The sequence below is a fragment of the Harpia harpyja genome, chromosome Z (assembly GCF_026419915.1).
Source record: "Harpia harpyja isolate bHarHar1 chromosome Z, bHarHar1 primary haplotype, whole genome shotgun sequence".
In the NCBI taxonomy this organism is placed as follows: Eukaryota; Metazoa; Chordata; class Aves; order Accipitriformes; family Accipitridae; genus Harpia; species Harpia harpyja.
In genome coordinates this window covers 10,863,438-10,877,752 of record NC_068969.1, presented here as the reverse complement: position 1 = coordinate 10,877,752, position 14,315 = coordinate 10,863,438, and the positions used below count along the sequence as shown (strand labels likewise).

The 14,315-nt window shown below is 36.7% G+C and overlaps 1 protein-coding gene across 38 annotated transcripts in view; it reads right to left on the bottom strand.

Moving 5' to 3' along the window:
* The window catches only part of SLMAP (sarcolemma associated protein), an 87,302-nt gene that overhangs the window by 50,140 nt on the left and 22,847 nt on the right, over positions 1-14,315 (bottom strand). For 20 of the 38 annotated variants that reach the window (XM_052776976.1, XM_052776985.1, XM_052776983.1 and 17 more), the window contains exon 3: positions 828-975. In XM_052776976.1, the coding sequence (XP_052632936.1) occupies positions 828-975 (148 nt within the window). Of the gene's footprint in view, positions 1-821; positions 976-14,315 lie in introns of all 38 variants that reach the window. The other 18 variants (XM_052776975.1, XM_052776973.1, XM_052776952.1 and 15 more) reach the window with 1 other exon arrangement.

Sequence of the window (14,315 nt, the reverse complement as noted above, 5' to 3'; positions counted from 1 at the left end):
AAATGCAAAAGAAAAGAGACTGAGGCTGCATTTTTATTAACACAGATACATAGCTATTACCATAATACAAGACCGCCTGAGCATACATACTGGGAAGAAGACAGCAAGAAAACCAAACAAAAATCCCATCACCTCATTTTTCAGTCAGCAACTTTTTTCTATCCTCATTTTAAAGTACCTGCAGAAATCAAAATTAGTAGCAGTCACAGAAGTAAAAAGTAGGCATCTTGACAGGAATTAAATTAGCCTGTTTCAAACTTATGCTGAGTACTTTATCAAGAAATGCAGTTTCATACTTCTGCCACATTATTAGCTGAAACTTTAGGGTTCATAGGCTTGAAAGAAAGGTCATTACAAAAATAAAACAATAAACACCCCCCCCCCAAAACACCCCAACACAGCACTACACACACATGCCCATGCTGAACTTTTAAAATTGCTGTAAGTCAATTTAAGTGAGGCAATAGCTAAACATGTGGTCCCAGCTGAACCTCCTTTTCTGGATCTACACTTCCACAACATGCACTAGCACCCATACAGCCACAGAACAAGGTGGGCTGTGGAAGCAACTCAGTTAAAATCTAGCTGCAGGGGGGTGGGTGGGCAGACAGTAGAGTATATTCCATGTTTTCAGCAGATCAGTTTCTTGATCCAGTTCACCATGTGGCCACAAGACTCACTGCCAGCACAAAGGAGGGAAGAGGTAACCAAAAAAACCAAACTATTTTCTTACAACAGAAATACCATTTACTCTTAAAGATCGGATTGTAATAAGATGTTCTAAATAAATATACTTGGGGAAAAAAAAAAAAGATCCATACCCTTACCTTTCCGCGTGTTCTCCGTCACATCTACACCAAACTGGATGATGTCACCTGACATAATTTCGCATGGTGGGCTTTCCTCAGATCCTCTACTCAGTCTCTGACTATTAATAAAGGTACCATTACTACTTTTAGTGTCTTGAAGATAGAACTGTAAAAACAAACAAAAAGAATAGTAAAGTATCTGGAAAAAAACCAAAACAAGTATGATGAAACATAAGCTCCAGCAAAATTTTTGCTACAAAATATAGCTTGACCTCCCAATGTAGAAGAGGACAAATGTATCAAACTCAACACACCCTTCTCAGGATGCAACACTTTCACATTATCAAGAAGTATTTGTATTTGATTTTTAGTTGTTTAACATATGATTGAATTCTAGCACATATACTATGCAAATAATTGCTATAAACTGTACTTAACCTACTGCCTGCAGGGAAAGGATAAGACATTGTTAGCAACAACACCTTTTGCCACACATATGTAAGAATTTATATTTATGTTGGTCAACACAAAAATTCTAACTGCTCATACATTTAAGGTACCACTGTTCCATGACAGAAACATGACATAGCGAAGACTAGCACTAAGGGCACAAGGAAAAGCTTTGGCAGAAGACAGAATTCAGGAATTGTAATATAAGTCCATGGTGAAACTAAGGAAAAAAAAATTAGAATGCTTTTACCTCTCAGCAATACTAGTTCACACCATTAAGTTAATCTCAAGATTGCTGCATCATCAAGCACCTTTGTAAGTATCCATTTGTAGAGTTAATTAAATTTTAATAGCAAAGTACTAAATCTGAAACTGCTTATGACACAAGACTTCTAGTCAAAACTGCTGCATCTGAGAAGAGGTTACAAGTGAGTCACCTGGCAGAAGACCAGAGTCACTGGCTAAGACCTGATCAGCAGACAGTGTGAAAGAGGGGACTGGAATGTTACTAACCAGCCAGGTGTAACTACTGAAATGAGTCACTTGCAGTAGTTCAAGATGACAATAGTTATTACAGGAACCTGATGGGATGGTAGAAATCCCTGGCTTCCTGCACTCCTAAGGAATCTCATCAAGTACCAAAGCAATCAGAAGGCTGGGGGAGAGATGTTGCCTTCAGAGAAATGAATGTATTCCCATGTTTTTCCTATAAAAGCAATTGACGATTTTTTTCAGGATTCCATGAAAAGTTTTCCATGCTTTTATTTGCCTCTATTACCACAGTCCTCAAAAAAAAGTGATACATAGCTCAAAATCATAGTGTCAAGGGAAAAGGTGGATTTTAAATCGAGCGAGAGACCAGCACTAAGACTCTTCAGATCTCATACTGGAAAACAACACCAACCATATGATACATATCTTACATGCTCATCCTGAGTAGCACAAAGCAGTGCCCCTAATTTGAGAGCTTAAATGCCACTGTGTCCAGAAGATGGGACTCAATACAGTAACCAAGGGAAATGCCAGCACAGGAAAGCTCAGCTAGGTGTATGTAATGACAGAACGAAAAGCAGCACATGAAAGATTCCACCCCCCCCAACAGATATGCGCCTTTGATCTTAATCTGAAGAAAAAGAAGGTAATAATCAGTCATATGTTCATAAAGATGAAGGTAAACACAAATTATGGACAGATCAAGAAATTATGGCTGCATTCACTGCACTAACAATCAGACCCACCCTACTCTAAATAATACTTCATATATTATGAAATACTACATATTAATATATAATAATATAATAGTATATAACACAGCTTTTATAACAGTTAAGTTTAAAAGCCAAATTAATTAGCTTGTTAATTTACTAATCTGAAAGTACTGAACCTTCTCATGGCTCAGTGCAGAGATAATTCTTTTTTTACTTCCTGTTTGTTTTCAATTAGCATTCCGCTCCATTTGAAAATCCTTCTGTTATGAAAAAGTGAGTCACAAGCAAGGAGAAACAAACATGCTTGTGCTTATTTGTTTTTCCCCACCCTTTTCTTTCCTATGCGTAATATCTGCCTTTTATCCCTCCAACTTTTTGATTAATCACTGCCCCTTGTAATCACACTTCTGCAGAATCTGCAGATGGGGCACACATAAGATAGCACAAGGAAATACAAGAGAGTGACCACAGGAAAGGAAGTGCAACAGAGCATCAGCAACACAAAACTTATAAAATGCCAGCAGACACAAAATTCAAACTGCAAAAAAATATTTGTAAACAAATGGCCGCAGAAACACACATTAAATTTAATATTATTAAACTGATGTCCATTTAACTGCATGCTACTGAATTTCATCATGTAAATTTTAGAAAAGTGATGCTCTTGAAGTCTTTACAAACAGGATGAAAATACTCTTCTTCCTGCATCTAGTAAAGAAGTAATAGCAGCAACATGTTAATAAGCTGATGTCTAAGGACAAATGCACTGACTTCAAGACTTAGTAAAAAGGATTCAGTTATCATTAATGTAGCAATTGGTCAGGAACCCACAGAGCTGGTCCCTTTCACATAGCAAATTCAAATGTTACTTCCATACTAGTTTTCACTGGTTCAAATGACCTCTCTCAAACATCAATCCCTCCATCACTTTTGTATCATTACTAAAAGTTACCTTTAGAAAACAAAATCAAGCACAAGCCCTGAAACACACGCATGCATACGTTAACTAGTATTTATGGTAGTATACTGGTAATTAATATACTACTAATTATGCGAATCCTTGGTAGGTTCTCCAATTCCCAAAACGCCTTTTACACAGCAGCTATGTAACAGAGTGCCTTCTGTGAAACCAGCACCATTTGTTCTTCCAGCTTCCCAGCGCAAACCAACAAACTTCAGCAGCAGTGCCAGCTTCAAGACTAACTATAAATCTTTCCCTTCCCCAATGCTCATTGCTGAGTTGCACCACCACCTCTTCAGTTGTACTGGCTCAGGCATTTGTTTAGTCACTGCAAACCAGTTCTGAAGTGCTTAAGCCCATACTGCCTGAAAAAAGGGCAGCATACACTGACCTAATTATACTTGCCTTTATAATTCACACCTCTCTTCAGATCCATCTGAAGTCCCAGCCATTTTGTGCCTCGTATTAACAACTAGTCCACTTTAGAGCAGAGATGGTAGCTCACGCACACTGATAACAACTCAGTTTTTGAGGGCTGTTAAAGAATTATCATATCCTTAATTCAGATAACTTCATATATGGATCGAGCGGTAGTTTCCCCTCTTTCTTAAAATACAAGGTAACATACAACTATTTAAGAAACTTACTCTCCAGTATCATAACACGTTCTCAGGCAGAAAAAGAAATCCTAGCCCACATTTCTTCCTTAGTAATTTATGTGCTCATGATTGTTTGCATTCTCTCTCATTTATATGCCATTAATAAACTCTGTTAACTGCAGACATCCTACCATACTGCTTCCACAAAATTTATGGAGACTTTATTCTAAAGTAAAACTTGCGGTTCATCAGTACACTCAAACTTCTCCAGTACAGTTCATCTTCTTTAGAAACTGCATTAAGGAAGTTTCAAAAAATTAGATTTTTGTTTCCATGCTTTGCAAGGAATTATGTATTAATTTCACAAATTTCGTATTTATCATATTTCAAGTTACTATTCAGTTTTGCAAACTGAACAAAAGTACCTCCTCTGCTCTGATCTGTGGTGTATAAAAATCTCATTCCATTTAAGTTTTATTGCTTTCTGGGTCAATGACTCAGAAGAGTACCAACAACTTGCTAAAACGCAGTCCACATTTTATTTTCATGCAGTTAGATTAGATACCACTACCATTTTTTCCCCCTGTAAAAAACTCCTAATATTTCCTGATTAGTGAAATAGAAAAATTCTTCCATAGATATCCCAGACTATCAATACATTAAACTTATACACATACAATACAGGAATCCTAGCTGATATTAGGAAGTTGCAAAATTGCTATGCTCCAGAAGGACATATTTTAACTTTACCTATGAAATCTAGGTAGACTGTTTTCTTCAAAAGAAATAAAAACAAATAACCACAACAAAACCCATTCTGCTTAACTATTACTACCATAACATCTTCCAAGAGACAGGGAACCCCTTTACTTAGACTGACAAGTGAGGAAGACATGAAGTGTTTTGTTTCCCAAGCCATATGCAGTCCTGATATAGGATGAGACACTTTTGAAGGACCTCAGAGAAGCCTAAGGATGGGCTCAGAAATGCACAGAAAATCTCGAAGAGAAAGTAGCACGCTTTTTCAGTGATTTAATTACAGTACAACACAATGGTAGAACAAACAACTAACGAGCTTTTTAGTATCTTACTACAAGACCTGCTTTTAGCACTGCCTTTTTTCATCTTCATGATCTACAGCCTTTTTCTCTGCACTATTTCACTAAGGATCAAACTAGAAATTTAACATGAAGTTCTAGGATTAGCCTAAAGTGTAGGCAAATGCATCATTGAAAATGAACTTGTAATTACCTTACTAGTTTTTAATTTTGTTCTGAGAAAGCTAAAATGTTTATCTCAAAATAACAGCAGTGCATAATAATCAATCACACGCACTCAAAAGCCAAAGATATCAGAGATCTTTTGGTTGCATAACTCTTCATTACAAGGTACAAGGTAAAGATGGAGAATAAGTGCTCCACGCACAGGACAACAGAAAAATCAATTTTTAAAGAGTAAGTGCTCTATTAATGACTTATTGACCATTTAAATAGTGTTTTTTCAAAAACTCTTATGACCTAACTACCCCAAGTACAATACAATGAACAAAAGAACCTCAAGTCTCTTCTAGAGTAGAACTGTACCCCTACAGCAGTAAGGCAGTAAACCAAGAACTGGGATCAAGACAGACTCACCTAACATTTGCTATCACTATGTACAGCCATCCTTTTCCATTTTAAGAGCACATTACTGCTACTCCATCTAACCCAGCTTGAAACTGCAGTTCAGGACAATTACACTGAGAATTACAGTGAGGAGAATTACTGGAGAACTGAGACAGTTTGTTTGCAGAGATGTGAGATTCACTCCATGATGAGGAACAAATTCCACATCTAAAAATGCAGACATAGACCACAGGGTATAATTAAACATATTTCAGCCTTATTCCATAGCTGAATTTGTAATTAAGTAAATAATAAGCACCAAAATGTAGGCCATTGCCTTTTACAGAAAGTCAATCAATACATTTTATTCATTCAATATATTTTCACTGCCTAGGCAACTAATGTAGAAAGAAAATCTCAATGTCAGGACCTCCTAGTTTACCACTCTCTACCTCGTCTCATTTCCTGTATGAAAGAAGAAGGATACACAACTCCCATGTGCTTCAGAGCCCTGTTTTACAGGCTTTGAGACATTAGTTTAAACCAGAAAGGTTTAAATTAATTTGTAAAATTCTGATCTGTAGCCACTAAGGAGATAACAGCTTCATTTTTGCCATGTTTACTACCACATAGGGGCAGCAAGGCTGTCAGCTAGAGCAGTTAAGCCATAAAATGCTGCAGCTAGGCTGACAGATTCTTCCCCTACTCACATTACAAGCTACATGATCAGTCATTGAACAATTAATGCTAGCATTACAAATGCACCCCCTGAGTATTAAAGCTAATACTCATATGCAGCAAGTAAATAGGGATCTAGAAATTGGAATACTTGCCCTAGAGTAACACTGCAGTTCAAAATTGGACTGAGTAGTAGTACAACTGTGTTCATTTGTTTCACACTGAGTATATTCTACTAGGAGGTGAAGTACATTGGCTTTGCACAATCTGAATTGTGCACAAAGCTTTTAAAACAATACATAACAGGGTCAAACCAACACAGCCAACATTTATCACACTGCAGCCAGAAAGCTTTTTCTCCCATACAATTAAAAGATCATTTTATCTTCCTTGACGTGTTAACACTGAGTATTTTCCCATTTTGGGAGCAGCACTTCTACTAGCAGAGTACACTGTGCAAACCGTACTTATTTCCAGGTCGGTCCTTTGGCTGTAAAAGAGAAGTTCAAATGCTAAATTATCTCCAGACCCAATTGAGTTCCTCATTCTGGTCTGCTCAGACACATCCTAAATTCCTTTCCTCTCACTTGCCTAACTCCACCCACCTATCAAGGAAGTAGAAGTATTTGTCTCCATAAGCAAGCATAATTCACAGGGTGGGGTACATCAAGCAAAACTGCTTTTCTGTTTAGTTTTATAGTTCTTAAACACATGGATCTAATAGCTCTTTGCTTACTGAACTCCAGCTCCTTCAACTTAGAAACAAAACTAGTGCATTAACTTTTGAGTTCGTAGCAAATCTCCTTTTAAAAATGATTCTAGCTACCTGAGGCAGGCACACACTATGAAACTAAAAGCGACCAGCTGTGAAGAAAGGGATTTTCCAGTGAGATTGAACAGCCTGAAGGAGTGGCAGCTGGCTGTTCAGGGACCATAAGTATTGAAGGTCCCCAGAGAGAAGCTCAACTTGCTAGTAGTTTTCAGTAACTTCTCTGGAAAATAATAAACTTAACCACTCTTTCTATGCAGTAAAGAAAAAAAGAAAAAGAGAAGAAAATTAACCATCTTTGATATAGCACTGGACAAAAAATATTCACTTGAAGTTTTCACCTGGAAGTGTAAGCCTAATGTAAATTCAGCTACTCTGATGAAAAAGGTTAAAATCCTGAGCTACCCCCAGGAACTCAGTGCTATTCTTCCAAACCTGCCAGTAGCTCCAAAGGGCAGGAGGGAAAGGACAGCAGGGAATATGCTCTTCTACTGACCAAGTTGTTCCGTGTCTGTTTACACCTTTAAGTTTTGTTGACTGTACTGCCAGGACAACCCTGCTGGTTACTCATACCTGTTGTCAAGCAAAATAAACTGTGGCAGTAAAAGTAGTTTTGTGCCAGCATAACTGAGGCTGGGTATAAACAGAGTTCAGCCTTTTCTGGATGCATTTGAAGTGCTGTAAAGTATTAATCCCTCTGCTGCTTGCCACGTCCTGATAGTTCCAAGTGCTTTGAAGTTCACTACAGGCCCTGTAATTCAGCTTAACTTTTGTCTGAGCTAAGTCAGCAGACTCCCTGAAAATGACACAGGGGCTATGACAGGGAAGGGAAGATGGCTTGGATTTGTGGGGAGGAGGAGGAACCACCTTAAGTAGAGTGGCAATGCCAAACACCAAGAGGCACTAACAGCTTCAACTGTGCACAAAACCTATGTTTGCCTACAACCTTGAGTTGCTCTAGTGTGTTCCTCGGTAGCAAAATGTCACCTTCCTCAACAAAACAGCGCAAGCATTTCCAGGTATGTTGTACCTCCATACATTTCAGCATAGACCTTTCTTTTGACATACGACATTGCAACGCCTATTTTAACTGCCCAGTTCTACAGATACACTTACACCTATCAGAATTTTAAATTATGGCATATTAAAAGCATCCACAAAAAAGAAAAACATGAAAGCATGTTTGCAGAGTTAAATACCATCCCCTACCTGTTGTGCCCATCAGGCAAAAGCATTTACTTTCTAAACCACTATTCAAACCCCACATTTGCTAGTAGTTGTAACTGAACTTACTGGTCTGAAGGTGAAAAGCTCAGGATCAAGGTTACTATTAGTCAATAGCTCTATACTATTCTTCAATATTTGCAGTTATCCACATATCTACTTTACATCAGGAAAATTCACAAACAGGACATCAGATACTTATTTTTAAAGGATTTTTTTATTTGTATTAGGAAGTGGTCATTATTAACAGAAAGGCTACTAAAAAGATTAAGCAATACTCTTCAATTATTCAGTTTTAGAGCTAGCTGTGTAGAGCTTAAAAACATTCTAATTAAATGGTTTGGGCTATTTTTTACCAAATAAAATTCTTCAGCAGTATTCTTGCATTTTTCAAAGTAATTCATACAAAAGAGATTGGCAGAAAATGGCTAAAAGTGTAAGTTCAGGACCTCAAACTACATCACAATCCAAGTTCTCTAGTTTAAAACAAAAGCAAAACCCCATGCTTACAATTTAAAGCTTATGCATATATATAAAAGAATGAGGATTAAGATCTCTACCACTTGTCTCTGAGAGTTTGCTGCATTGCTGCCCTCAACTTCAAACCACAGTCCCACACATCTTTCACAATCATTATACTATTCAAGACTGAGGTCTTCAACTCACATGTGGTAATGGATGAAAGAAGTGAGGCAGCTGAACCCACCACCACCCTAGTTATCTGCTCCTTACCCATCACAGAAAGAAGCAAAGTTGGCTCGATAGCTGGGACAGCTGAACAACTTGGCATGGTTTCAGAATTTCTATCATTTTCAGTTTGCTTAATTTGGTTGGTATATAACCATGACCTGGGCTAAAAGTGAGCATACTTTAGAAGCTGGTTCCTAAGCCATATACTTACACCTCCCAAAGCTGCAGCAGCATTCAAGAAGAGAACAGCAGAGAGCAGGCTGTATTTACAATGTCAACCTTCTGATTTCTATCAATTGCTGTATGTCAGAATCTTAAGACCTTAAAGTACATTTCACAACCAGAATTTGGAGTTCTCCATATTATGAGATAGCTCTCTGGAGTAAATTAAGAAAACCATGATGACCTGCATCATCTTTGCTTTCATAAAATATAAGTAAACAAACTGCATTACAATTCCTGGAATCCCCAATATCCCAATGGTCAGAACAGAACTGTACAAACCCACTTCCAGATTTCTTTTGTTTACTTTAGCTCTAAAAGGAACTATCAACACTCCAAACACCTAGAACAACAAAATTTCTGGAAAAAATACAGTAGTATTATGGTGATGGTAATTCATATGTCATCGTAGGATAACAATATTAAAGCAATAGCTTATACTGAAAACAGTGCTTTTACTCTGTGATTGTCTACTCATTCAAGACTTTGCACAAAAGGTGCCTAAGGCCTGTCTTTTTTTTTTTCTTTTTTTAACCAAAACAAACCCCTGGAACCAACAAACATGAATAGAAACATTATCAGAAAGGATTGCTTCCCTTGCTAACCTATTTGCCCTCACCCTCCTCTGGCAGAACTGGTGACATTCAAGTACCCTCACAAACTCTATTTTCTAGAAACAACAATTTGTAACCTAACTTGACAGTTGTGAAGTTAACTCCTCCCAGTAATCACATTCTGTAACTGCAAACTGCAGTAAAATGCCCAGTTACAGAAGAACAAGTCCTGACCACCCTCTATTACACAGTAACACCTCACTCCTCAAAATTCTGTAATAAGTACATTCACGTAGAAGACTCACACTGAAGGATGTAACCTGAAGCAATCCTAGGCACAGTACACAATATTCATTTTTCTTACTGAATAAAGTTTTTGGTGGTAAACAGGTGTGGAATAAAGTAGTTCAAGAAGGTAAAAGTTACTCATGAGCACTGATCTATCAATAGATTACTCAATCCAGAAATGCATTCACTGTCAACAGGAGGATGACAAGATACTCCCCAAAAACCTCAAGATAAAATGTTTTACCACAAAATGTGACAACACCATACAAAAATGGATCTCTCTCCAGATCAATGTCACTAGTTTTGATGCAAAAGGCTATTTTTAAAAAGAAGAGATCTAGAGGAAGAGTTCTAATTTACAAGTAATTTGGTTTATATATAGCTGACTGACTTGCTACAGGGAGACATCTGTCACCATAGTTACTAATTACTACTCTTTAGAATACCTTAACTTTTGTCCTCACAGTTCACAAGAATTCCTGAAAATCAGCCTTCTGCTACAAATGCTGGATGGTTTCAGGACAACTAGAAAAATTTTATATTTATTTTCTTCACAGCTGAATCCAAGTCTGTCCCCTTCACATATGCCATGCTTTAAAACTTCCTTTTGTAAGTAAATCACAAAATATATTAAGGACATTAACAGCCTCAGAAAATGAGGTGCAGCTCTATTCTGAGTATAGACAAAGCAGAAGTTTCCTACAAAAAAATTCCCCAGCTCAGTACTAATTATATACAATTTTCTTAAGGAAAACAAAAATTTATTTGAGTTTTCAGCCTCATGAAAATTCTCAAGTACAATTTTCATTCTATGTGAAATTCTCATCCTGAAGATGCTGAGAGATTTTAAGGTATATTGCTGCTTTAAGTGCTAAGCTAAAATATATTAACAATAAACTGCAATCAAGGGCAAGATTCCCGAGGAAATGATTACTCACACATGGTCCCAAGATGCTCAAATTGACTCAGTAGAATACAAAAGCAATATAATGAAAAGACTTATTTTGTATGACTGCTGTCATAGATGACAGTATCTTACACAACATACAGAGACTTTGAAAAAACTTTCCTGCTCCATATTAAAAACCTGACTAGTGTAATGGACTCATAAAAACTAGATAAAAACCAGCTTTCTAGAAGGATATTGCACTTGTTGCAAAGAAGTTGTTCTGCTCTATCTCACTAAGGAGGCTCAGTCTCTTGTTAACACAAGCCATTTATATAGCTATGTATCATGTATCACTGCGATGCCAGTGATTACTCTGTATAATTTACATCAACTTCTATCACCACATCAAACATTCACCCTGGGGAAAACGTATGGACAAGGTGACCTTCTGAAATTTCACTTACTATTACTGTGTTCTCTATATTAATCAATTACAGAAATATACTGCAACTTAATATGGCTTTAAAATAAACACACACCTTAATAGGCCGTTACCCAGAAATCCAGGCTTCTTCAGGATAATCATTTAAGATAATAACTTCTAAGTGTAAAATATTGCTGAAATAGTCATCAATCCTGATGCCCTTACATAAATACTCTCCTCCAAAACTAGACTGAAAGCTAAATATTATTGTTTACTGTAATAAATTTAATGAGAATTTGGCAACATGACATACTCAAACTTTGCAACAACGGAAATAAACATTATCTTGAAGCATACAAAATCCCAAAGACTGCATTTGTAGGATGCATGTATCCAGGTAAGAATTATGAGCTCTGCAAAAAGCAGGTTCCCATACATAACTCTAAGTTCTTTTCAAAAGTATGTTCCTAAAGGTTTGCAGTTTGTCATTGCAATTTACTCTTACCTTCAAGTGGCAAAAGCACTAGTAATATTCTGCACTAGGGAAAAACACTACAAGTATTCAGAAAACTAAAATTTTTATTCTTAAATTAAAAATCAAGAAGTGATTAAACTTGATAGTTACGTTCTTTGGCCAACTTGATAAAGTGCAAGATCAAAATAAACTGTTGTCTTGTCTCCGACTACTGCAATGAAAAGTATGACATAAAAAGGGAGATTTGTCATGTTTGGACGTAGCTTTGCCCTAATCTAAAACCAGAGGTAAGGCATAAATCTCTCCTGGTTTTTAGATTTTAAGAGACTGACCTTATTAAATCCTTGCATAAATAAAAACTAAAACCAAGGATCTATAACACCTACTAAAATAAACACTAAATTGTTTTAGTGGGAAAACATTGAAGAATAGGCAGAATTGACAGAAAAAGCAGAAAACAAATGAAAAACAAATGTTTAAAAAAAAAGAAAATCTTGAAATACTATCAGGATCTGGCACAGTAAATACTTAGAACAAGAAATCCAACACTATCATTATCCATTGTTTCTGCTTCCTCAAAAATCTTGAATTAACGAGATGACTAAGTGATTAGCAAAAAATTAACTGAAATTGAAATTTTCCTTAAGGAATTTGCATTATTAAACTATCAGCAAACAATTACTTTTTTCATTTGCAAGCAAATTGGAGAAAAACCACAACAGAAGCCAAGATTACCAGATACTCCACCAAATGAACAGCCAGAAGAGAACATCTACTTCTACAAAAGCAAAAAGTATAAGGCAGCTCATTAGTTTATCAGGAAACTCCAACTCTCAACCATAATCCCAGACATTTCGAGGCAGGTGCGGTTCCGCAAAAGCTGCTTAACTATCCTGCTACACACCACTTGAGTTTCTCCAACTAGTTAATCATTACATCAAAGCTCCTCTGCTGCTTGCAAAGAAAAATCTCTTCTCACGTGGTGACTTTTCAACTGTTTAAAGAATAAAGGGAGAAATTGTTGAAACTATTTCAACCTTTCCTCATTTCTACTCCTTCCACATAAGGTAGTGTGTTGACCTACTATCATTAATTCCATACTACTGCTGTTTTATGACAGAGAAAACTCCCACTCATCACACATTCAGATAAAGAAAAAAAAAACAAAACCAAAACCACATCAGTTTTCACAAACACCTCCAAATGCAATAGTGGTTTGGTATCATCACAATAACACTACATAAAAACTCTAAAAATATCCTGAAAGATTTATGAAGAAGTTGTCTCACTTCCTTCTAGCAAGGGACATATTCAATCTGAAAGGACTTTTCTAATGCAACTACTGTATTAATATTTTTTTAAACAAGCATCTGCAGCAGTCCTAGTTAATTCACCTCTCCTTTCACAAAGCAAAGATTTCTTGCTTTCTGACATCATCTGCTCATGAGCTATTTATTAACAGATGACAGGTGTCACGAGGAAAATAATGTTCAGCACATGTCTAAACTACAGTTAAAATGACCATACTGAGGATAAGCTTAATGTTACGGTGATATAAATTCAATGCAGCCAGTAAAGATGCAGAAGTACAAGTCTTAACTCAAAAGAACTGCCCAAGTACAAATGACACTGTACTAATTTTATTCACGTCAAACTAGATACTTTTGTAACAGGTCCAAACCACAAATACTACCAAAATATAGTGTAGTGAGAGTTCACCATATACATCCTCATACTGAAAACAAGGGGTCACCAGAGCAATATGCTCCTCCACGTTTTTTTCTGAAGACTTCTCTGTATCAAGTAAGGACCAAAACTTTTTATAAAGAAATACTAAATTTAATTTATTTTCATTCTGTGTTTTGAACTTCAGCATTCCATACAGAGAGCAAATGCAATTAACTGGAAACCAAACACCGTCAGAGAAGGGTGCGGCTCCATCCAAAGACGGAAAATTCATTTTCCAGCACAGAAGAGAAATTTGACAATTGGGAGTTTAATATTTGTGCTCAAGGCACTGCCAAGCCATACCTCCAACAAAGTGAGAGTGAAAATAATCTGGGAGGAGGCTGTATTTATTTGCAACTCATTCCCGAGTAAAGACTTTCAAAGCAAGCAGTAATTGAATACTGGTATTCATGAACAAAAGGCAGTTTATTCTGGTGTTCCTTTGAGATTAACAATTTTACAATGAAAAAAGATTAAGGGGTTTTTTTTTTTAAGCTTAAGGAAAGAAATACCTATAGCATGCATCCACATACTGAGACAGGTCTGCCAACAATGTGAGAGATTGTACGAGTTGATTTTTATAGGTGATTTTAGAGAATATTAGTCAGCCATTTCTTTAGCTGTGTCCTACTGGCTTCAGAACAAGGGGCAGCTGCTGCAGCCTTCTAACCAGTTCACAACATCAGAACAAGTCCAGTAGACTCAGAGGAATGGGGAGAGCGCAGATAAGATGTTCAAAGATA